General features: G+C 39.7%; 1 protein-coding gene across 1 annotated transcript in view; it reads right to left on the bottom strand.

Annotated features, from left to right (window-relative positions):
• LOC124512895 (ABC-type organic anion transporter ABCA8-like) overlaps positions 1-20,176 on the bottom strand; it is a 64,053-nt gene extending 43,877 nt beyond the window's left edge. The window contains exons 1-10 of the mRNA XM_047080533.1: positions 19,984-20,176; positions 16,527-16,691; positions 12,338-12,444; positions 11,207-11,433; positions 8,808-8,949; positions 8,318-8,503; positions 7,156-7,303; positions 3,824-3,992; positions 1,657-1,715; positions 569-679 (exon numbers count right to left, since the gene is read on the bottom strand). Of these exons, the coding sequence (XP_046936489.1) occupies positions 569-679; positions 1,657-1,715; positions 3,824-3,992; positions 7,156-7,303; positions 8,318-8,503; positions 8,808-8,949; positions 11,207-11,433; positions 12,338-12,444; positions 16,527-16,691; positions 19,984-20,101 (1,432 nt within the window). The 5' untranslated portion in view covers positions 20,102-20,176. The remainder of the gene's footprint in view (positions 1-568; positions 680-1,656; positions 1,716-3,823; positions 3,993-7,155; positions 7,304-8,317; positions 8,504-8,807; positions 8,950-11,206; positions 11,434-12,337; positions 12,445-16,526; positions 16,692-19,983) is intronic.
• Between the last annotated feature and the right edge of the window lie 3,710 nt (positions 20,177-23,886).

Raw genomic sequence — 23,886 nt, 5'->3', positions numbered from 1 at the left:
AAATGATCTTAGGAAATGTGATTCAGGCAGAGGCTGTGAATTTGCCTCCACCCTGGGATGTATTTGCCCTCTCTTGGCTTCTGGGCTCATGGACCCCCGGCTGAAGAATCCTGACCAGACTCCTGGAAGATGAAAGTCCGTGTAAACAGAGAAGAGCAGCATTCTTAACTGAAGCCCCACATACGTGAGTGAGGCTATGCCAAAACATCCAGCAACAACTCAGTCCAGGCGGAAACACGAGCCAGTCAACCCACCGAATCGTGAGAAATGATAAAACATCTTTATGTTAAGCCATTCATTTTGAGGCTGCTTGTTATGCAGCAAAAGCTAACAGGTACAAGTTCGAATGCGAAAGGGTAACTTATGATCAAGAAACTGATTCTCACGAAAGACTCAAATTTCATATATGTATCAATCCAGTATTGCATACCTCTGTAGACTAACACTATGAACTAACTTCCATTTGTCCACAGTTATTTGTGTTTGTGATTAACAATCAGAAGGACTTTACAGTAAGAGCTGATATCTGTATATATATGTCGACCTGACTTTGGGAAAAACCTCTTACCTTTGGTGGGAACTGAGAGCCCACTAAGAATGTTTAACAGTGTTGATTTCCCGGCTCCACTGTGACCAAGTATTGCAGTGATCTGGCCTTCATATATGTCTAATACCAGACCTAGATAGAAAAAAGAAAGGAAAAAAGAATGGGAGAAAGGAAGGAAGGGAAAAAAGTAGGGCGACAGGAAGGAAGATAAAATTACAAACAAAACTATATTATGGAACTAATGGATTGCCTTTTTATTTCCTTGAATGGCCATGTTTTCTAAATAGGAATGCTCTGGGTTGTCACATTCAAAATAAAAATAATAAAACACACATTTGGAAGTTTATAGGTCTACCCTGTTCCGAAATTTTGAAATTACTTGGTTTCACAGCAGGAAACATGTCTCATACTCCTAGGTTTATTGACATGGCCTGGCATAAAGTAGGTGGATGTGAATATTTATGGACTAAACAACAGATTAATCATTCAGTCGATCACTATGTGACTAATGTTCCTTTGAGATACATTGCTTTTTTGTTTGCACAGCAGAAGAATATATAATCCCTGCAACAGTTTTGGAATTACAGAAGAAACGTTTGGATTTGTAGGAAAAAAAACCCAGGATTTCCTTAGAGTACCTCAGTATTACACAATACATCTTTCAAGTACATATATTCTAACGTATCATCAATCTGTTTTCTAACTTTTATGCAAAGTAATGTGTTAGAAGGGAAATTTTATCGTGTGGCTCAAATGACTCATTACATTTTTTTTTTTTTACATTTTATTTATTTTTGAGACAGAGAGAGACAGAGCACGAGTGAGGGAGGGGCAGAGAGAGGGAGACACAGAATCCGAAGCAGGCTCCAGGCTCCGAGCTGTCAGCACAGAGCCCGACGCAGGGCTCGAACCCATGAACCGTGAGATCGTGACCTGAGCCGAAGTCAGTTGCTTAACCGACTGAGCCACCCCGGGCGCCCCTCAAATGACTCATTTCAAATCTGAAATGCCACCAGTGATTGCCCACCACCACCACCACAACCAACAAAATTGAATTAAAAGGAGGAAATCAGTATCAACATTATAACGAAGCGTTCTTCTTTTCTTACCCTTCAAAGCCTCTATTTTACCCGACTTTCCTTTATATTCTTTGGTAACATTCCTGATTCTGGAAAAACAAAAAAGAAAAGAAAAGATATTTCAAGGTGTGACAATTTTCTTCAGCTTGTCATTCTTGGTTTGGTTGCCGGGACTGGATGAATCTTATCTTCAGGGTACAGGAAGGTATGAGATTTCACCCTCATAAAGTCATGCTTGTGTGAGAGAGAATCGGCTAGAATACTGCTTCCCAGTCCCGGCTGCACATGAGCCTCACCTGAGCAGTTTTATACATTTACCTATGCTTGGATCCCATTACCAGTCCTTCTGATTTCAAAGATTAGGGTATGGCCCGACATTAGTACTGAAAACAGGGACCATGTCTAAACTGCAAAGCCAAGGAAGCTAGACCGACAGGTAACATGGGCATCTGATACTGAAAGGTTCACTATGCAATACTGGCACAGGTTATAGGTATCTTTGGTTATCTTGAGTCAAGGTCTCCAGGAGTAGGTTAAGAGGCACAAGGGTGGAGGAAGGAAGACAGGCAAAGATTGTAACAGTGATGGCATGGGTTTTACAGTCTTATACAGAATTTAGTAGCTGTTGCCTTAGTCAACGTACTTGTTCCAGGTAAGTTTCAGCTTTTGCAACCTCAAACTTTTGAGTGTTTTAGGGTTGTGGTGGAGGTTGAGTAACATAGTTCATCTTGTATGCATTGCGCTTGGTTCATGGTAAACGGTCAATAAGCATAAAATGATATTGGTTAGATTATGTTGATTATGATAATAAGAAGGAATAGAATCAGCATGTTCTGGGTGCTATTACAGATCTGGAACGCTAGGCACTTTATCTGTTTTATTCTATTGGGTAGTAAATATATAATCCATCAACTAAATCAAATTTATGTTTCTTATTGTATCATCTACTATTCTTCAAGTGACTCGGGTTCCATTCATACTGAATTGTTTGATTAGCTTCTTCATCTCTATTTTCACCCCATTTACTATCACTCCACAGCACTTCTAGTTGGGTGAGATGCTAAAGAGATAGAATACAAAAAGAAATTGAATAAAGATTAAACAAATAGAAAACAGATTAAATGAAGCAGATTAAATAAAGCCATTGCTCTGCTCCCTCCCAGCCGCTCTGCTGGAAGTTCAACCCAGCTTAAACCATAGGACAGACGTAAGGATAGAAGATAAAAATGGAACAGGCAGAAATAAAAACTGGAACAGGTTCTAGAAGCTCTGTAGGCTGAGGTCATCTGAGACCATTCACAAAGGACTGACAGGTGGGGGGTCACTGACGGACGAGTAAGATGTGAACAGTCAGGGATCTGGAGGACTCTCTTCCTATTTTCTTATTTGGAAAGAAAAGTTGCTAGCACCAAGCAAAACACACATTTGGAATGAAGGCATGCAGGACACTCTAAGGCACATCTTCCTCAATTCTCCTTGGGTCTATCTCCAGATCCTTTCTCCCTACCTCTCCCCTACTCTTTCATTCTCTTTGAAAAGGCAATACGTAGAAGAGGAAAGAAGTTAAAACAAGAAAAAAGAACAGAGAAAAACATAAGGAGTATAAAAAATGAGGTAGGGCAAAGTGTGAATAAATGAGACCGGGCAAAGAAATGAGAGAGGCTACGGATGGAGGGGAGAAACAACAGATAAAAGATGGAGAATACAGGCAGGGTTTTCGTTGAATTATTTTTGTTGGTGCAATCTAAATTTGAATTTATTAATTTTTTAAGTTTATTTACTTATTTTTTGAGAGAGAGAGAGAGAGAGAGAGAGAGAGCGTGCATGCACACTAGCATGAGTGTAGGGGGGGCAGAGAGAGGAAGAGAGAGAATCCCAAGCAGGTTCCACGCTCAGCATGGAGCCCAACACGAGGCTTGAACTGAGGAACCGTGAGATCATGACCTGGGCCGAAATCAAGAGTCGGACGCTTAACCAACTGAGCCACCCAGGTGCCCCCTGTTAGTATTTAATGTAAAAGCCAACGATATGAGATAAAAAGGGTTAAAGGAATTTTTCTTTAAATGTGAACTGGGAAATGACAAAGGTAGCATGGAAGTTAGGTCGGAGCCGTCTAGAGGGCACAGAAGAGAACTGTGCTTGCTTTAGGTGCTGTTAGTGTCTCGGTCTTGGCCCTGTTCATTTGCATCCTTGTTACCTGATGGCTTCTTTGCCATGGAATTCTGGAGACACTGGCTCAAAAGAGTCATTAGGTGAAGGATCAGAATGTAGTTCATCTTCAAGGGCCACACAATCAGCTTTTGGTTGCCGTGACCAGAAGGAAGACTTCAGGAAAAACAAGGGGGGATATTGATGTCCATATTTATCTACATGGCCAGGAGACAATTAAATATTGGGTCAGTCATCAGTTTAAGGGAAAGAGTCACCCTAATAAAGCAGAGCAATAGGACCCCTTTGCCCATAAACCTGAACGTGTCATCAGCACAGGTAATGAACATATTTTCCTTGACATGTGTAGTTTCGTCAGGAGAAAAAAATCACCAAGATGTCTCTATTATGATAATTGTTCCCATCAGAGAAAATGAAACTGGGATTTGAAAAAGTCCAGGAGGAATTTAAGTAAATGTGAGGACTTTTCTTAATCTCCAGAAAGCCAGATACTAGAATACAAATGCGAGATATGCTAAGCATCCTGAATGCTATGTTAGGAGTCCAGTATCGTGCCCCCCACGCCCCCCACAAAGGGAGAAGAGACTCGGAAACCACTACTGGATACAAATATTCCAAGAGAAAACAGAACAGGATTATAGGAATTAACGAAAATAAGGGACACACTGTAAGAAAGGGCGAGAAGAGGGGCGAAACAATTTATTGAAATTTAACAGAGTGGAATTTTTCAAAAAGCTACCTTGGGTTTATCCTCTATTTCATCCCCAGATAATAACTTTCCTCTGAAGCAAATTTACTATTCACGAACCTCTTTCTGGAAATTAATCCACAGTGTATTTGCATTTAATTATCACCTCCGTTTCCCTACGTGTTAGGAGACATCATGAAATACAAAAATTGTATTTCCCTAATATTCTGCAAGGGACCTCCAGTGTAATGATGATGGGCTTTCAAATTATGTGTACTTTTCATGTGTTGTCATTCATTCGTTCATTCAATATTGACCGAACACTCTCTATTCACCTGCCATTTGATATATAATTAATCGTATCTCTTTCCTTTGATTAGGAAATCTAACCAACGAAAGCACGTAGCTGTATTGGGTTCGTTCTACCACCAGATTTACCATTACAGAATTCTATCATTTTAGCCAGTTAGTTTTCCTTTCTCTCCTTCATATTTTTTATCTTTAAAAGAATTTTGAACAAAGTCACCATTTGGATTCAGGCTTACATTCAGGCTTAATGAATGATGATGCAAATAATTCTAACCATATAACAAATATTTTAGCCAAAATTGTAGATCCTGGCATCTACTATTCTGGACTCTTCTAAAGGGCAGAGACAGTTATTGTTATTAAGGGATTATCTAAGAGCAACAACATGATCAATTCACTGCCTCAAGATGTTTCTCTGCACCTTTGCCCTCATTCTTTCCCCTTTGTCCCTTTGTACAAGTGATTAATCCTGGACTTTTTAAAAGAGAGAGACAGGGGCACCTGGGTGGCTCAGTCGGTTAAGTGTCCGACTTCAGCTCAGGTCACGATCTCGCGGTCCGTGAGTTCGAGCCCCGCGTTGGGCTCTGGGCTGATGGCTCAGAGCCTGGAGCCTGCTTCCGATTCTGTGTCTCCCTCTGTCTGACCCTCCCCCGTTCATGCTCTGTCTCTCTCTGTCTCAAAAAATAAATAAACGTTAAAAAAAATAAATAAATAAAAAAATAAAAGAGAGAGACAGCGCATGCGGGGGAGGGGCAGAGAGAGGGAGAGAGAGAATCCCAAGCAGGCCCCTCACTGTTAGTGCAGAGCCCGACACGGGGCTCGAACCCATGAAACCACGAGATCATGACCTGAGCCCAAATTAAGAGTTGGATGCTTCACTTACTGAGCCTCCCAGGCAACCCCCTTGACTTTTTAAAAACCTATTCGATGTGTTGATTTCATTAATAACTTTCATAATTTTTTAGCTTTATTGAAGTATGATTGTCAAATAAAAATTGTATACATATACAATGTGATGTTTTGATATATGCATACATTGTGAGTTATTACCACCATCAAGCTAATTAACATATCATCACCTCACATGGTTATCATTTTTTCTGCGTGCGTGTGTGTGTGTGTGTGTGTGTCCTGAAAATACTTGAGACCTATTATCTTAGCAAATTCCAAGCATACAATACATTATCATTAACTACAGTCACCACACTGTATGTTAGGTGCCCAGAACTTAGTCATGTTGTACCTGAGAGTTTGTACCCCGTGACTATCATCTCCCATTCCTCCTACTCCCCCAGCCCTCGGTAACCATCATTCTATTCTCTGGTACCATTCTTTTGACTTCTTTAGATGTCACGTATAAATTAGATCATGCAGTGTTTGTCTTTCTGTGTCTGCTTTCTTTCACCGAGCATAATGTCCTCCATAAGGTTCATCCACGTTGCTGCAAATGGCAGAATCTCCTTCTTTCCTAAAGACTAAATAAGATTCCCTATATCTCACATTTTCTTTATCCATTCCCCCGCTGATGGATACTTAGGTTGTTCCCATATCTTGGTTACTGTGAATAATGGCCGCAATGTACGCAGGAGTGCAGAGAGTGATTTTCTTTCCTTTGGATATGTAACCACAAGTGGAATGCTGGATTATGTGGGGTGAAGAAAGCCTTGGCATTCGGTTTTGAACAGCAGATGCACAGGTGCAAGACACAAACCCCGCCTGTGACTGACTATAAAAGGAGGGAGAAGAAAATGAGCTAGCATTTCGACCCCAACTATTTATGAGTCCCTTGTGTGCGTCAGATACTGGGGTGGGTGCTTTGCTGCCTCTGTGAATAACACAGATCATTGCTTTTATGAACTCATATTCTTTTAACTTGCAAGGTGATAAAAATAAAAATTTACGACCTACTGACTTCCCTATTGTGACACTCTGGGCAGATTTTTAAAAATATAGATGCCCTGGTCCCACCACTGGTGAACTGAATCAGATTCTCTCAGAGTTGAATTGTGCTTGGTATTTTTAAAGTTCTCAAGGTCCTTTTTACATACAGCCAGGGCTAAGAACTGCTGAGCTAAGTGAGTATCACGCCAGACCCATTTAGGAAATAGCTTTCTAAGCAAGTCTTTAAAAAGAAACAAACTATAAGCTTAAATCACAGTGGAGTTCAAAGATCAGTGATCCTATAAACAAAATTTAAGCTGTAGTTCTGACCAGTCAAGTAGCAAGAAATAACTAATTGGGCCATTGGCAATGACCTTGTTTATTTCCTTCCTGTTGATGCCCCAAATAGTTTTTCAAATATAAATAACACGTGTGTTAGGAGATTTGTTTTAGGAAACAATGTTCGTTGTGTCACTACTCACTTGGCAAAATTTTCTCAAAATAAATCGTCAGTGCCATATAGAGGAAAAGATCAAAAGCCAACATGAAATTTGTTGCTATGATCAGATTTGAATAGTCTGATGGATCAGGAAATGCATTAGAATTCAAGTCATTCTCCAAACGTAAGAGCTGAAAATTAAAAAGAAATTAATTTAAGGAACTTAGGTTGAGAAATTTTGAACAGTTCAGTTTGGCAGAAATATCAAATAGCTACTTTTTGCCCTATCCTGGGAGTACAAAGTTGAATGAAACTGCATACGTTAAAATTCTCAAATCTTTGGAAGGCATAGGCAGGTGACCAAGTATAACGAAATTTAGTAATGACTGTGATTCAACTATGTACCAAGTGAAAATGGAGCATTAGGAGGAGGAAGGGAAATATGGGAAAAAATGACATTTGAGCTTAACCTTAGATACATTTTTACCAAATAGGACAAAGGTACGGTCCTGCTCGAAAATTACTACATGAGAAGGAGTTCATGCTCTTGGGGGAAAAAAAAAAAGAAACCCACACAAAAAAATTGGTGTGTTTAAGGAGAACCAGTGGAAAAAGTGGGCTTGTCTATAATGTTCAAGTTAATGGGTCTTCTATAATTAATAATCCTTTCCTTAAGAATTATGTATGTAATGATCAACATTGCCATTTAATTGGAGGGACAGCAAAGTGAGTTCACGGTGAGAATCAGATAAAGACAAAGGACACTTGATGAGCAGAAACGTAATTCACTGGTCAATTCATGTATTTTCAAGAGGTTTTTAACCTTTAATTTTCTTTTACATGGTGCTTTGGACCATCAATCACTAAGCTATTCAATTACTAAGTCAAACTACAAACTGGAATAACGATTTAGACTTAGATTTGCAGCATCAGATACATATTTAATTAATAGTCAAAGGAAATGCTTTAGATTGTCTCTAACGAATTATATATTGATCTCCCATTTTCTCACTCACCAAATGGCTTATTTTGCTGAGCTCAGTGTATCCAAAGCTTTACAAGTTCACCTTTGCAATTTCCAAGTGTTGTGCACTGGGGCTTTAAATCTTACAATGCTCATCATAGAGACGACGATAGACAACTGAATTCCAGAGGGGAAAGATGCTTAGGAAATGCCATCGATAAACAATCAGATTGTTTCTCACCTGGGCCATTCCAAGCGTGAAGGCAAAGGGGCTCAGAAAACTTAAAATCCACTCCAAGGATGTAGGAAGGTGCCTGTACAATGCCGTAAATCCCAAACTCCCCCAAAAGACGGTAAGAAGGAACACGACCAGACCAGTGAGGAAAGATTTCTTTACCAAGACGCTCATGAGAAAAGCCAAAGCTATCTAAAATGAGAGAAGATCCATTTGCTTGATATTTCTCTAAGGATTATCATTAGCATAACAAAATAAAGGATTTAATACACAAAATTAGAGTTACATCTTTTTTGTCTATAATACAAAACTATTCTCTACAAATTGCACTATAAGCTGGCATTACAAAACACTATAGATCACATATATAGATGTTCTCAGGCAAATAGCAGACAGTGATGAAAAGGGATATGGAGAATAATTAACCTAATTGGAAACCAACACTTGATCCTTAGGGTCAGAGTTGAATGGAAAGCAATTTAGTTCACCAACTCACCAGAGACAGTCCATAGAGGAAAAAAAGGATGAAGATCGCCACGAAGCCAGTCAGAATGACAAACTGGACAGATTTTATAACAAGTGCCAAGCAAAGCGCCATAATGAAGATGAAGACGGCATAGAGTAAACCCCAGGAGAGCCTAAGGTGGAAACAAGATTTTATTTTAGTATTTCCTGTTTCTTTTTTTCTTTTTTTTTTTTTTTTCAACGTTTATTTATTTTTGGGACAGAGAGAGACAGAGCATGAACGGGGGAGGGGCAGAGAGAGAGGGAGACACAGAATCGGAAACAGGCTCCAGGCTCCGAGCCATCAGCCCAGAGCCTGACGCGGGGCTCGAACTCACGGACCGCGAGATCGTGACCTGGCTGAAGTCGGGCGCTTAACCGACTGCACCACCCAGGCGCCCCGAGTATTTCCTGTTTCATTGAAAGGAGGACCTGGGATCGATTCTAACATTATTCATCGATTCACTCATCCTTTCGGTAGATATTTATTGAGTTTTAGGATATGTAAATACAAGGAAAATGTGTTGGGAAGAATTCTCTAGGAATTAGGAATATTCGTCTTCCTAAAATTAATTTCATAAATACACACCCATAAATACACGCACACACACGTAGCATTGTGGAGAAAAGGAGAAAATAGTCTTCCAGTCTGATTGATTTTGGTTCAAAGATTTTTCTCTGCTGTACTCATACTCTGTGACCTCGGGCAAACTTTGTAACCCCTCATTGTTTTGTTATTGCTCTGGACAATAGGAATAATATTACAGTATTAGATCAATGAAGTCATGTCTATGCGGGACCCTGTCCTAGTACAGAGTAACCCCTCCATGCATCTCACATTTTTTTTTTTTTTTTTTTTAGTTTTAATTTATTTATTTACTTTGAGAAAGAGAGGGAGAGACAGAATCCCAAGCAGGCTCCGCGCTGTCAGCACAGAACCCAACACGGGGCTTGAACTCATGAACTGTGAGATCATGACCTGAGCTGAAATCAAGAGTTGGATGCTTAACTGACTGAGCCACCCAGGCGCCCTGAATCTCAGATCTTTTCTCCTCTCTGGGGCCTGTCTAGGGGTGAGGAGCTTTATGAATTTCCTCAGAGTTAAAAAAAATTCCTCCTTATGTGTAGTGCTGTCACTTTCTCTTTTTGCGGAAGCTTTCTTCTTTCTCTGGATGCGTACACCAAAAAGTCTACATACTTGGTCTCTAACTCCATCCATTTACTGTTAAGCTAGGAGAGTTCACTTTCCTTTCTTCAATTCTTTTCTCACGTGGATTAATATTCTTTGAAGGATATAATGAAATAAAAGGCAAAGATAGCAGCAAAACCAACAAAATAATAGCCCACACATATAGCAATTACTCCATGCTGGACCGTGTTTTACAAACTTAGCAAATATCGAATCACGTTATGCCCACCACAGCTCTACGCAGAAACACCATTATTTCCTTCATTTTATACACAAAGGACTTACTGAACAAAGATGTCAAGTAACTATGTTTCAAGTCTAGAGTCATTAGATTTCACTGCTTGGCCATACTTCCCTCCAATATTAACTCAATGAAGAGTTCAATAGGGGTGCCTGGGTGGCTCGGTTAAGCATCAGACTCTTGGTTTCGGCTCAGGTCATGATCTCACGGTATGGAGTTCAAGCCCGGCATCAGCCTCTCTCTCTCTCCTCCTCCCTTGCTCGCATGCTCTCTTTCTCTCAAAATAAACAAACTTATTTAAAAAAAGAGTTCAATATTAATCTATAGGATTTTCTTCCAGATTCCAAATTTGTCGCCCTTCCCATATTCCGCCTGGCCTCCGAGTGTCTCTGTTATTTTACCTTCCCCTCGTGACGAACATCACATCTATGCTTTTTCAGTCATGCTCAGGTTCTCTCTCAACACAGGGCTTTGTCCATCCTTGGAATCACCCAGCTCCCAAGATTTTAAATTCAAACTACACAGCCCCTCTTCGCCATCGCATACAGCTGACTTGTTCCCTCAAATATATCCATCATGCTAGATCTTCAGTCTCAAGAGAGCTCTAACCCTTGACTTCTTTTTTCCCCTTTCAGTACCATCCTGGCTTGACTTCCACGGCCGCCTGGCTTAGAAACCCAAATGCACCATTTCTACCTTGAGTCTCTTACCAGTAGACTCAACGGCCGTCCCTCACTATTTCTACCTCACAGCCACCTCACAAACCCAACCCTGATGTTTCTTCTTCAGTCCAAAAAGCCTCGTAATCCACAGCCTTATCCTGACAAGCATTACATCAAGGAGAATTTACCCCATTCATAGGGAAGAGCTGGAAAATCATTCAGTTTGAGTGCTGATGCTTTGAAGAAGCCCACTTTCCCCGAATCCCGACATTCACTCATTTGTGCTACGCTTTACTCACCAGAATGCCGAATCTCGAAGACCCATCATCCTCATCAAGCCCTTCATCTTCTTCCTCTCCCTTGTAACGTTAATAGACGCATAATAAACGAATGAGGAAAAGGAAATGATGCAGAAGAAAATGAAGAAATCAGTGGCAACACCTCCTTGATAAACAAAAGGATGTATCTTCATATTTTTTCCAGTGACAGACATCAATTCCTCCATTACTGAATGATTTGTTGCGGTCTGAGGAAATACATCAGTAAACAAAATTTGTATTTTAATGGATAGCACGTTCGTTTCCTTTTCAATCGTCTGTTTTCCTCTGAATACGTAACTGGTCGGTCTGGCTGTGACGCTAGCCTAACTTTTTACTCCCTTCTTCCACCACTGGCCCACTTGGAGCCTGGATTCCAGGCATTCTGAGGTTCTCACAGTTCTCCAAATTTACTGTGTGTTTTATCACCTCCCCGCCTAACACTGCCCTACAATGTGCTTGAAGTGCCTTTATGACCTTACGTACTTGGCAAATCTTACCTTAAGCTTCAGTTTTAATGTTACTTCGATTAGGAATTCTTCCATGGCATTCTAGGCTGAGAAGTTTTGCTTGTTTACTTACAGGGACTTTATTTGCATCTCCTTTTCCCATTCTACTAAGATTCTTATTAAATGCCTGGCTTCCTGACAAGGTTGAGTCCTTGGGAGAGAAAATTTCCCTTCCATGTATGTCTATTGTCCCCACGGCATATCAACTTAAATAAACTTCGATCTAAAGAAACCAGTGATCAGAGCACCTGGGTGGCTCAGTCAGTTGAGCATCAGGCTCTTGATTTCGGCTCAGGTCATGATCTCACAGCTTGCGGGTTCGAGTCCCTCATTGGGCTCCATGCTGTTAGTGTGGGATTCTCTCCTGGGTTTCTTGGGATTCTTTCTGTCTCACTGTCTCTCTGCCCCTCCCCCCGCTTGCACACACATACTCTGTCTCAAAAATAAATAAATAAAACTTAGGAAAAAAAAAAAAGAAAACAAAACCAGTGATCAAGCGAAAGAATAAGGCTACCCATTTCTGTATTCTTCCATGAAACTTTTGAGGCTTCTCATACCGTTAATCTGCATGGAACGTTAGTTAGCTGGGAACATTCGTACTCACTTCTATAATAGCAGCATTGATAGCGGCTTGAAGAGCCAGAAAACCTTTTTCCCAGTATTGTGAAACTTGGCAGCTAACCTCTTCAGTACTCATTTCAAAACAATGACCTTTAAGGAAAAAAGATGATGGATGGTTTCAGCTCTGATCGCAGGAGACAGTGCACTTTACAATGGCTACAGATTCCAAATGTTATTTTGACTCAAAGCCTAAGAAAAGATAAATGGGGGGGGCGCCTGGGTGGCTCAGTCGGTTAAGTGTCCGACTTTGGCTCAGGTCATGATCTCGCAGTTCATGATTTCAAGCCCCGCATTGGGCTCTGTGCTGACAGCTCAGAGCCTGGATCCCGCTTTGGATTCTGTATCTCCCTCCCTCTCTCTCTGTTCCTCTCCCACTCATACTCTGTCTTACTGTCTCTCTCTGTCAAAAATAAACAAAGCATAAAAAAAAAATTAAAAAAAAGGAAAATATAAATGGGAGTAATGATTCTCAAAGCAGGGCAGGCAGAGTACTTGTAGGGAACATTCTGCATTAAATGAGAATTCACCGTGCTTTCTTCCACTACCTTCTGTGCTTCTTCACCCATCGAGACTCTTGTTGAGGGGCTACCTGGGTGGCCAAGTCACTTAAGTGTCTGACTTCAGCTCAGGTCACGATCTCGTGGTTTGTGAGTTCAAGCCCTGCATCAGCTCTGTACTGACATCTCAGAGCCTTGAGCCTGTTTCCGATTCTGTGTCTCCCTCTGTCTCTCTGCCCCTCCCCTGTGCTCTCTCTCTCTCTCTCTCTCAAAACTAAACATTAAAAAATTAAAAAAAGAAAGAATCTTGTTGAGCTCTTCTCTTCACGATTTTGTATCGTCAAAACAAAATCTTTTTGTGTTTCCAAGGATTAGTAGGTCTCACACGGATTGAGAACTAAAGCTTTGCCTAGCATTAAATACACCACAGGCAGTAATGAGCAACTGGGAGTTTGGAGGGCATGACCTACTATGTTTAATTCATGTCAATCGGAACATCTTTTGAAGAAAAAACTCTTACCAAAAAAAAAAAAAAAAAAGAAAAAGAAAAAAAAGCTTATCAGTCCATTGAGTATGAAACTGCATTAAAGAGACACTATTTATGGGGCACCTGGGTGACTTAGTCACTTAAGCGTCCGACTTCGGCTTGGGTCATGATCTCACAGTTTGTGAGTTTGAACGCTGCATTGGGTTCTGCACTGACAGCTTAGAGCCTGGAGCCTGGAGCCTACTTTGGATTTTGTGTCTCTCTTTCTCTGTCAAAACTAAATAAACATTTAAAAAAAGAGACATTATTTAATATGAAAAATTAAAATTGAATATTGGAATTATGTGTGAGTTTCATTAAAATTTTAACCGTTTAAAAATCATTTCAAAATAGTTCAGGCCTAAATCGATGAACACATAGGTACCCGTGGCCAAATTTTAAAAATAAATAAATCATTACAAATACAATTGCAAACCCCAGTATATTGCCTAGGATCTAATTGCTTTTCCTAGCACCGAGATCCTAATTGGCTCACTGCTTTCCTGAACTTTGTGTTCAAGTATGCCTTTAAGCTTTTACAATGTATCTCAAAACTATACATGTAATTTAGAACTTTTGGGGCATCTGGGTGGCACAGTCGGTTAAATGACTTCTGCTCAGGTCATGATCTCATGACCCGTGAGTTCAAGCCCTGCATTGGGCTCTATGCTGGCAGCCAGAGCCTGGAGCCTGCTTCCGATTCTGGGTCTCCCCCTCTCTCTCTCTGCCCCTCCCCTACTAGCAATCTGTCTCTCTCTCAAAAAAAAATAAATATTAAAATTTTTAAAAAATTATTTATATCTTGCATCTCATTACAGTGATTGTTCTGTGTTTTGTTTCATTTATTCTATATTATGATTTTGAAATTTATGGCCTTATTTTTTCTTCTTATGATTGTGTAGAACCACATTGAAAGAAAATAATTCAATGTATTTATCCATTCTCTTATTGATAATTTGGTTAGGTTTTTTTTTCTTTTTACTATTGCAAAGAAAAAAAAAAGGTTACTGCTATGAAAGTCCTTATATATGTCTTCTCATAATATGTGTGTATCAGTCAGGATAGTCTACAATATGCCTAGTAACAAACAACCCTCAGATCTCAATGTCTTTTCACAGCAAAAGTTTACTTCTCAGACTATAGATTCAGCACAGATATTTGGAAGGAGGGGTGCAAGGTCCTCTGTTTCACATCTAAGGGTCCCAAGGTGACAGGGTTTCTATCTAGCTTGCAGAAGTATGCGAGGAAAGGTTGTAGAGAACTCACATCTGCTTTTCAATGCCTTGAGTCTAGGTATCTAATTATAGCTAAAAACAATTATTCTATGCCCTAAGGAAGGAGAGGAGAATAGGCTGCAAATCTTCAATAGGCATGAGATTTTCCCTAATAAAATTCCTATGATGCTGGGTTACAGGTTATACACATCTTCAAAGTAATAATAAAATTTCTCAATTTTTGTGGAATTAAAATACTTTATAACAATTGGATTTTCTTTGTTACAGATCCTTGTCAATACTTTGTATTGTTCTATTTACTGTTCTTTGCCAATCTGGTTAAACGTGGTTTCAAAATGCATTTGCCTGAATGCTAATGCAGGTAAACATCTGTCCATGTGTGCATTCTGGATCTGTGTTTCTCCTTCTACAAAGTTCCTATTTATATCTTTCACTCCTTTCCTATTTCTATGTTTTTTCCCCCTTATTTATCCAAAGAAAATCTTTCTATATTCTGGTTATTGACCTTTTGTTAGTTTTTTTTAAAAAAAAATTTTTAACATTTTATTTATTATTGAGAGACAGACACAGAGCATGAGCAGGGGAGGGGCAGAGAGAGAGGGAGACCCAGATTCTGAAGCAGGCTCTAGGCTCCGAGCTGTCAGCACAGAGCCCGATGCAGGGCTCGAACTCAAAAACCACAAGATCATGACCTGAACCGAAGTCAGATGCTTAACCGACGGAGGCACCCAGGTGCCCCATTGTTAGTTTTATTTGTATAAACATTTCATCACAAGTTTTGCCTTTACTTTTCACTCTCTCTCTGAGGTCTTTTGGTGAAGGTAATTCTTTAATTTTTATCTAGTTGAATTTAGCCGTCTTTTCTTTTGTAGTTGATGCATTTTTTGCTTTAAGAATTCTATTTTATCCAACAGTTATAAATATACTCTTCTATATTGACTTCTAGACAGTTTATAGTAATTTGTTTTCCACTGAGTTCTGTACTTGGAATTGACTGTTAAGAATGAGATAATTTCATTTTATTCTTTATGGAGAGAGAATTTTCCCAGCACTGATCACAATGTCTTCTCAGTCATATGTTAGTTTTCATGTTTAGGTGAGACTTTTCCAGGTTTCCTTCTGTTTCATTGGTCTTTTACTATGGCAATAGCATACTGTGTTAATTACTTATAATTTCACTCTTTTAAAGACCATCTTGGCTTTTTTTCTTGTCCACTTCTTCACTGAGTATAGGGTCTCCTCAAGTTCCACATTAATATAGAAATTTTCATCTCATTTAAACCCCAGATCTTCTCACCTCTCCTCATGCAGCTAAAACCTAAATCTCTTCGTTACTGAGACTGACAAAACCATACAGTATTAATAATAATCAGTTTGGATTTGGTGACTTCTTCATTTTGGGCCCTCAAGAATAAACTTACTCAGACACTTGAAGAGAAGTTTATTCTATTTTATCCATAAACAAATATACTTTCCTTTAAAATTAATGTATTACAACTGCATATTACATATAATAGATATGTATACATATACATGCATGTGTATACATATACACGTATCTGTGTAAATATATATGTACATATAATACATGTGTATATAATGTACATATATGTGTATATGTACATATGTGTATATGTACATATAATACATGCATATAATACATGTACATATAATACATGTGTACAATACATGTATAAATATATGTACATATGTATAACCATATATAATAACCATCTAATACAGTATATTAATAAACCCCAAAACCACTATACATTTTTAAAATGTGTTGATTATCCTATTGACATCACATCACAGGCAGGGGTTTTAAATTTGCTGTGCTAACATATGTTCCCATGTACAGCCTATAACATAATTGTAATAGAGAGCAGTGGAACTGGGTAGCTAGCTAGTTACCTGTATGTTCCCTGTGTTCCTTGATTGTTGGGATTCTGTATCCCAGCGAGAATTTCAAATGATACGAGAATGTATTAGAAAAGCTGACTTGTATTATTTCTGCAAGATAATGTGTCCTTAATTCTTGAATATCTTCTTCACTGGACAGTCCCAAGACTTCTCTCTCTGCCATTACAAGAAAGGAATATATTGATTAGTAAATTACAAGACATCAACTTTAGGAGGCCATGTTAAATTGCTTATTAGAGCTTTCACTGGAAATAAAACAAAATCAAATATCACCGTTGAGTAAGTCAGGAGGAGTAAAATTTGGGAACAGACATTGCTAACGTTCATCTAGACACATTCGGAAGGACTCCATGAAAATTAGTTATTTTATTTTCATTTGTAGTTCTTGAACCAATTTCAATTACGTATAATATTACTCCATTCCAATTAAACTATTCACATAAGAATTAGCTTTGCAATAAATCTCCAATGGTAGTAAACACATGCATATATCTTTTTTTTAAATCACAGTTAGTCTCTGGCTTAGTCTCTGGTTTACAGCAGGTAGAAATGATTATAAAAATTCTTTTTCCTTTAATAATCCTGACAGTATGCTAAATAGACTAAAAACAAGAGTGAGAAATTTAAAAAAATATGTCGACTATGTTGACATCACTAAAATAATCCCTCTTTTCTGCAGATAGTGTATTCAACACCATACAGATGTCTCATTAAGACTGAAAAGATGAGAAGGAATACAAAGAGAGTCCTGGGTTGGATGGGAGTGTTGAAGATGAAGTCAAAAAAGAAGGCAGCATGTATTTTGATAAAACTACTTTTTTTTTTTCCTGGAATCTATTCCTTAAACCCATGTGATCCTGAGCAAGTCACATAACCTTTATTACTCAATCTCCACTGTTTGTAAAATAAACATAATAATATCTATTTTTAGTAGTACAGAATATTACTAGAGTATAAAAAAGTAAAATACATAATAACAATATGATAGAATCATATTCTATTACTACAGAATAAAGTCTCTATAAAAATCTAGCACACGATAGCATTTAATGAATATTTACAATTTTAGTTACATTATTTATGACACAAAGATAACAACGCGTTCATTGTAAAGATAAACTTGACGTAAAGACCCTGTGTGCGGTAGTCATTTAATGAACATTTATTAACTGTTGCAGGGGACTTTGAACCAGGGTGTTGCTGAGAGGCACAAATTCATAGCGTTGTGACTTCCTAGGAGGACATCTGTGAACCAAGGCAAACATGTGTTGGGATAGACAAGGAGACTACACCTTAGGTGGAGGGCGATCAGGCTATGATCTTGAATCAGAAGTGGGGTCAGTGTTTGCAGGTGAGATGCACAATGTAAACATTCCAATTTGGAAGGAAGTAAGGCAGAGGTGGTTGGTGAGGCGTGATGGGAAAACAAGTTTGGCTGTAAACCATCCACCTGTCCTGGAAGTGTGCAGCGAAGCATGGACAGGAAGGAAAAGCCCAACATAATTTGGGAACTGTGACCACAGAACCTCCAAATAGATTACAGACAGGTGGACTTCTGGATACTCAATACAGTTAAGGAGTCAGAATCCAAGCACAAAATTAATGGTTACATACGCTGTACTAGCATCATGGGGCATAAGGTGACAAAGAGAAGAGACATTTTATGGATTTCCAGGGACTGGGCAGAAAAAGATCCAAAAGTTCTCCTCACAGTAACACTCGTGGTGGAGAGTTACGGTGTTCAAAATTAACATGAAGTACCTTCCAAGGCAGATTTTTAGGTTCTTTTTAAAAACTGAGATATAATTCATAGAACATAAAATTCATCCTTTAAACTGTACAACTTCATGATTTCTAGCATATTCACAAAGTTGTGCAAGCTCTAATCCATTTTTAAATTATAACTCAACTCACAATTATAGGGCGATCACCATAGATTCCCCTTGGAGGTATGCATTTATATTTGCAAAGAATTGTTTTTATTTGCCTGACATTCAGTCCCCCTTCTAGTAAGCACTCCAAAATTCATCTGGGATACTGCCACTCTCCCACTCACATACCACGTCGTTTGGATGTGGTTTGCAAAGTGACGTAGGAACCCAGCCAATGGGCAATGACAATAGTATATTCTTCTATCCAATGAGATTAGTTCTTGGTGGACCGAGACCAACATTAATCCACAGTAGACCATTTTTCCAACGGGTCTAATCTCTAAAATTATTTTGAACTGTTCTGTACGCTTTTCACAGGGGTTGTTTGTGGTAGGGCTTAAATCTGGAGATTCTACAGACTAAGTCAGCTTCTGTTTGGGGGAGCCAACCTGAGAATGAGGCCAGCACACAATACTACAGACCTAAGAATCGGAGACGTATTTCTTCCTTTGTTGTTGACACATCTCTATCCATACTCTTTTCCTTTAAGCGTCTAGCACCCCCTTTTTTTTGAGACAAGCTGAGTTGGGATTCTCTCATTCTCAACCGAAATAGTCATGAAAACCATAGCATTGTTTATCATATCTTGACTATGGTGATAATGTGGCTCAGAGAAGTTGATGACTTGCAAAACTCAATGCAAACCCAGTCATAGAAACACTTTTAGTCAAGCATTCTTTGACTCTAAGACTAGTTCTCTTGCCTCTGCACCAGGCTGCTTCTCCTCTGATTTAAAAAAATTAGTTTTCAGGGAAGTGATCCTGACAGTAATAATACTCTTATTTTTCTTTTTTTAATATATGAAATTTATCGCCAAATTGGTTTCCATACAACACCCAGTGTTCATCCCAAAAGATGCCCTCTTCAATACCCATCACCTACCCTCCCCTCCCTCCCACCCCTCATCAACCCTCAGTTTGTTCTCAGTTTTTAAGAGTCTCTTATGCTTTGGCTCTCTCCCACTCTAACCTCTTTTTTTTTTCCTTCCCCTCCCCCATGGGTTTCTGTTAAGTTTCTCAGGATCCACATATTTACTCTTATTTTTCATTGATAAGTATCTTAACACGGAAGCGTGGAAATTTGAAACACACAATGAATACTCACTCCTCCATAGAATCCTCAAATATAGTAAAGCTGTTTTTTGGTAGTAAAAAGGTGGAGAAAGAATTCCTATAATCAAACTCAAGGAAAGACTAGCTGTTTTTGTCACTCATCACAAGCAAACGCTGGAGGGAGAGCCTCATTTTAGTAATAATGCTTCCACGGCAATGTCAACGATTTCCTTAACACTCCTGCTTTTCAAAGTCTGCCAAACTCTATATTCCATGCTTCCCCAAATCCTATGCGAGATCAAGAGTTCTCTCTTGAGACTGTGCACTCCAATTTCACATAATCTAGAAAATCTGACAAGTAACATGGTTTATCCAGTGAAATGCAAATTAAATGCACGCATCTAAAGTCCCTTGAACCAAATATTGCCATCAGAAATACTTCTCTTTGGTTGCCAGAAAACTCACCTTTCATGAAGGAGGCTAAGGCTACTTTGTCCATGATCTGCTGGGTTACATTGGTGACCGGTGTGAATGCAATAGCAAATGTAGTATCATTGAATGAACCTACTGGTCCCAGGTCCATGGCGGGCAGTGAAGAAAAATCATGAGCTTCATGATAAATAGGATATTCATACAAAAAAAGCAGTAGGAGCAATGAGCTTAGCCATTCCTACACAATCCAAGACAAAGAATAAAGAAAATTATGAGTTTGAATCAGTTATCCACAATCATTTGGGCATACAGTTTGTCTCATTCATCTTTCTGATCTCAATGTGTGCCACATTAGGAACTGTTTAAAATATGTACCTTACAAATGTCAGCAGTCTGACTAATTCCAATGAGTTATTCGTAGGAATTCAAATGTATTGATCCACAGCACCAGTCGAAAGCATGCACTGATCATGGACGTATGAGAGACAACAGTGGTGACCTATCGTAAATTATTACCAGTGGGCAGGAACTACTCACACTGTATCTGATTCTGCTCAAAGCCTAGTGTTACATGAGACAGTTCGAGGGCACCTCTTCCTTAGCAATAATAATACATTGGCTACAAGGCAAGAGTCTGGTGTTGGAAACTCCATACGATTCAGGCAACCGGAGAAGCTGTAACTACCTGATTTTAAAAAGACCCTAGAGTTTAACCAGGATTTTTGTTGCATGGTAGAATTATAGGGGCTAATACTAATTTTGTTCTTGGCACTAATGGCATTTCCAAGTTTTCCACTTGTTTGAAGAGAATAATGTATTTTTAAAAAGAGAAAGAGATTCAAAACCGAAAATACCCGCCAGCTACTTCCGGGGGTTGATTTACCGTGCCTTCAGAATCTCAGCATCTGGACCTGATGACTCATGACTAGGAACACTAGCAAAAATGTGACCACTGACTTAAAAATTTTTTTTAATTTTTTTTTTTTTTGAGACAGACAGCATGAGTGGGGGAAGGGCAGAGAAAGAGGGAGACACAGAATCCGAAGCAGGCTCCAGGCTCCGAGCAGTCCGCACAGAGCCCGATGCGGGGCTCGAACCCACCGACCGCGAGATCATGACCTGAGCCGAAGTCGGACGCTCAACCAACTGAGCCACCCAGGTGCCCCGTGACCATTGACTTTTAAAACATTTATTGGATTTTCTATTGTTGGCCAGCTTCAGTGCTTTAAGACCTCAATTTAGGGTCTATGTCAAGTGAAATGTCTGCAGACAGATAGCAGTTTGAGGAACAGCTTCTTCTGCAACAGAAAGGTGGTTGTGTTTTGTTTTTGGAAGGGGAGATAACGTATAGCTATTTCCCAAAGAATATACATTTTCGTCCTGTAAATACGAAGGGACAGGCATACCATTAAGGGCTCTCTCTTCATTCTCCATTTTTTAAGAAGGTTCTTGCATAATAATGCGCATGTTTGTTGACACACACTTATCTCCCTCTTAATCATTTTGCCCTGTTTAATAAGAAAGACAAGACAATCACATAAATGCAATGGCCTTAATGAGAAGAAATCTCCCCACAAACAAACAATCAAAACAGAGCAGGCTGATCGTTGCAGCGCTAGACATGAGCGCTAGGAATTGAGAGTTCCGAAGTTAGCTTTTCATAACCCGCCGCCCTGGCTTTCTTTTCCTCCCACGTCCAAACTCTTTACTCCCTCATTTGTTCATCATGCATTGTGTCTATCATCATTTTCTTGCCTCTCAGCTCAAAAGTCATCCTTTGCAGCCCGCTCTGTGAAAGTGGATGTGGGCCCTAGACATATTTTCCTTTGCCAGCCGCCATGATGTAAAACTGTCAGGAGAAAGGACTGAAGAGGCATTTCGGGAAGAAGAGACTCTTCTTTTTGGTGTCAGAGGGGTTCATTTTCCTGGTTCTTACAGAATGTATTTCCCCCCCCCCCACTGCTCAGAGGAAATGATTTGCTCCAGCGCAAAGCATCTGGATGGTACAGGTTTCACTGTGTGTTTCCAACAGCTCTTGACCACAGAGCAGTAATGCATCTGGGAGCCTGAGACAGCTGGAGCCTTTCCCCCAGACTTTTGTTTCCTTCTGCTCTCCTACTGCAAAGACAGAGCACTCCAGTCCTCGTGCCCATAGCTTGACATTCAGGCTTCCCTGTCATCCCGTGGGCTGCAACAACATCCATCCAAACACACCTTATTTGACACAACATGACCCTTGCATGGAGTTAGCAATGGCCATGTACCATTAAGAATGCGGTGGGAAACCTCTCTGCCCCCGTTCTTAAGCAAAGGTGAGTTATTGCTGAGGTTTGCTTGGGAATCCAGCACTGATACAAAGCAGAGACAGGCTATCATCCAAGGAGGAGAGAGGATGCTTTCACATATCCAAGACTTCCCAAAAGATACAAGGATAGATCATACAACAGGCAACAAACCAAGTTTCAACAAACTGAAATTATACTAAGTTTCTTTTCTGACCGTGAGAATAGGAAACTAGAAATGAGTAACAAAAGAAAAGCTGGAAGGACATCGAATCAGTGACCAAAAACCTCCCAACAGGGGTGCCTTCGTGGCTCCATTGGTTAAGCATCTAACTCTTAATTTTGGCTCAGGTCATGATCCCATGATTGTGGGATCAAGCCCCACAGTGGGCTCTGCACTGAGCATGGGGCCTGCTTGAGATTCTCTCTCTCTCTCTCTCTCTCTCTCTCTCTCCCTCCCTCCCTCTGCCCCTCACTCACTCATGTGCACACACTCTCCTTCTCTCCCTCAAATAAAAAAATAAAAAATTAAAATTAAACAACCTCCCAAAAAAGAAAAGTCCAGGACCACACAGCTTCACTGAATTCTACCAAACATTCAAAAAAGAAGGAATGCCAGTCCTTCTCAAAGACTTCAAAAACCTGAAGGGGAGGGTACACTTGCAGAATCATTCTATGAGGTCAGCATTACCCCAAGGCCAATGCCAGATATGGATACTCTAAGAAGAGAAAATTACAGACCAATATCCCTAAGGAACATAGATGTAAAAACCCTCAACAAGATTTTAGCAAACTGAACACAACCACACATTAAAAAGATCATACACCACAACCAAATGGGATTCACCCCCAAGATGCAAGGATGGTTCAATATATGCAAATCAATAAATGTAATACAGCACACGAGTAGAACGGTAAAAATCATACGGTCATCTCAATAGATGCAAAGCATTTCACAGAATACACATCCTTTCATGATAAAAACTTTCAAAAAAGTAAGCACAGAAAGAATAAACCTCAGCATGATAGAGGCCATATACCACAAGCCCATGGCTGACATCATACTCAATGGTGAAAGGTTGAAAGCTTTTCCTCTAAGATCGGGAACAAGACAAGGGCACTCACTCCTACCACTCCTATTCAACATAGAAGTTCCAATTCTTCACCTCTACTTTTGTCCATGCCTTTTGTCTGACAACTCTGGAGTTCCTTCCTTGAGGGCAGACGATAACTTTGACTGTAGAGAGGGATGGGAGCACTCTGTTACCAGAATTGTGCCAGTTCTGAGCCTAGACCTTATGAGACCTTGAATCTATCTTCTTGTTCCTGTGGCCCTGCCATTGCTATCAGAGCATACCTGGGCTAGCCTCTGGGATGAAAAGCACATGAAACAGCGGACTCATCCCAGTCATCCGAGTATAGAGTAGCCGACATCAAAGGACGGCCAGCCAGACCCCAGAGATCTGAGAAAACTTATCCAAGATCAGCAGAACCACCTAAAAACTACCCCACACATCCCAGCCGTAAATGTTTATTGATGTGTGTTATTTGTTGCCTTTTTTTTTTTTAGTTTTGCTATGAAATGTAAATACAGCTACAGACAAGATATGTTACTTAGGATCCCCTACTTAGCCCCTACAATATTGCATTTCTT

This window comes from Lynx rufus, unplaced genomic scaffold (genome assembly GCF_022079265.1).
Source record: "Lynx rufus isolate CCGP_SWC_20201006 ecotype Redwood Valley unplaced genomic scaffold, mLynRuf1.p SCAF_18, whole genome shotgun sequence".
Taxonomy (NCBI): domain Eukaryota; kingdom Metazoa; phylum Chordata; class Mammalia; order Carnivora; family Felidae; genus Lynx; species Lynx rufus.
Note: the sequence above shows the minus strand (reverse complement) of the source record. Positions and strands in the feature narration are given on the sequence as shown.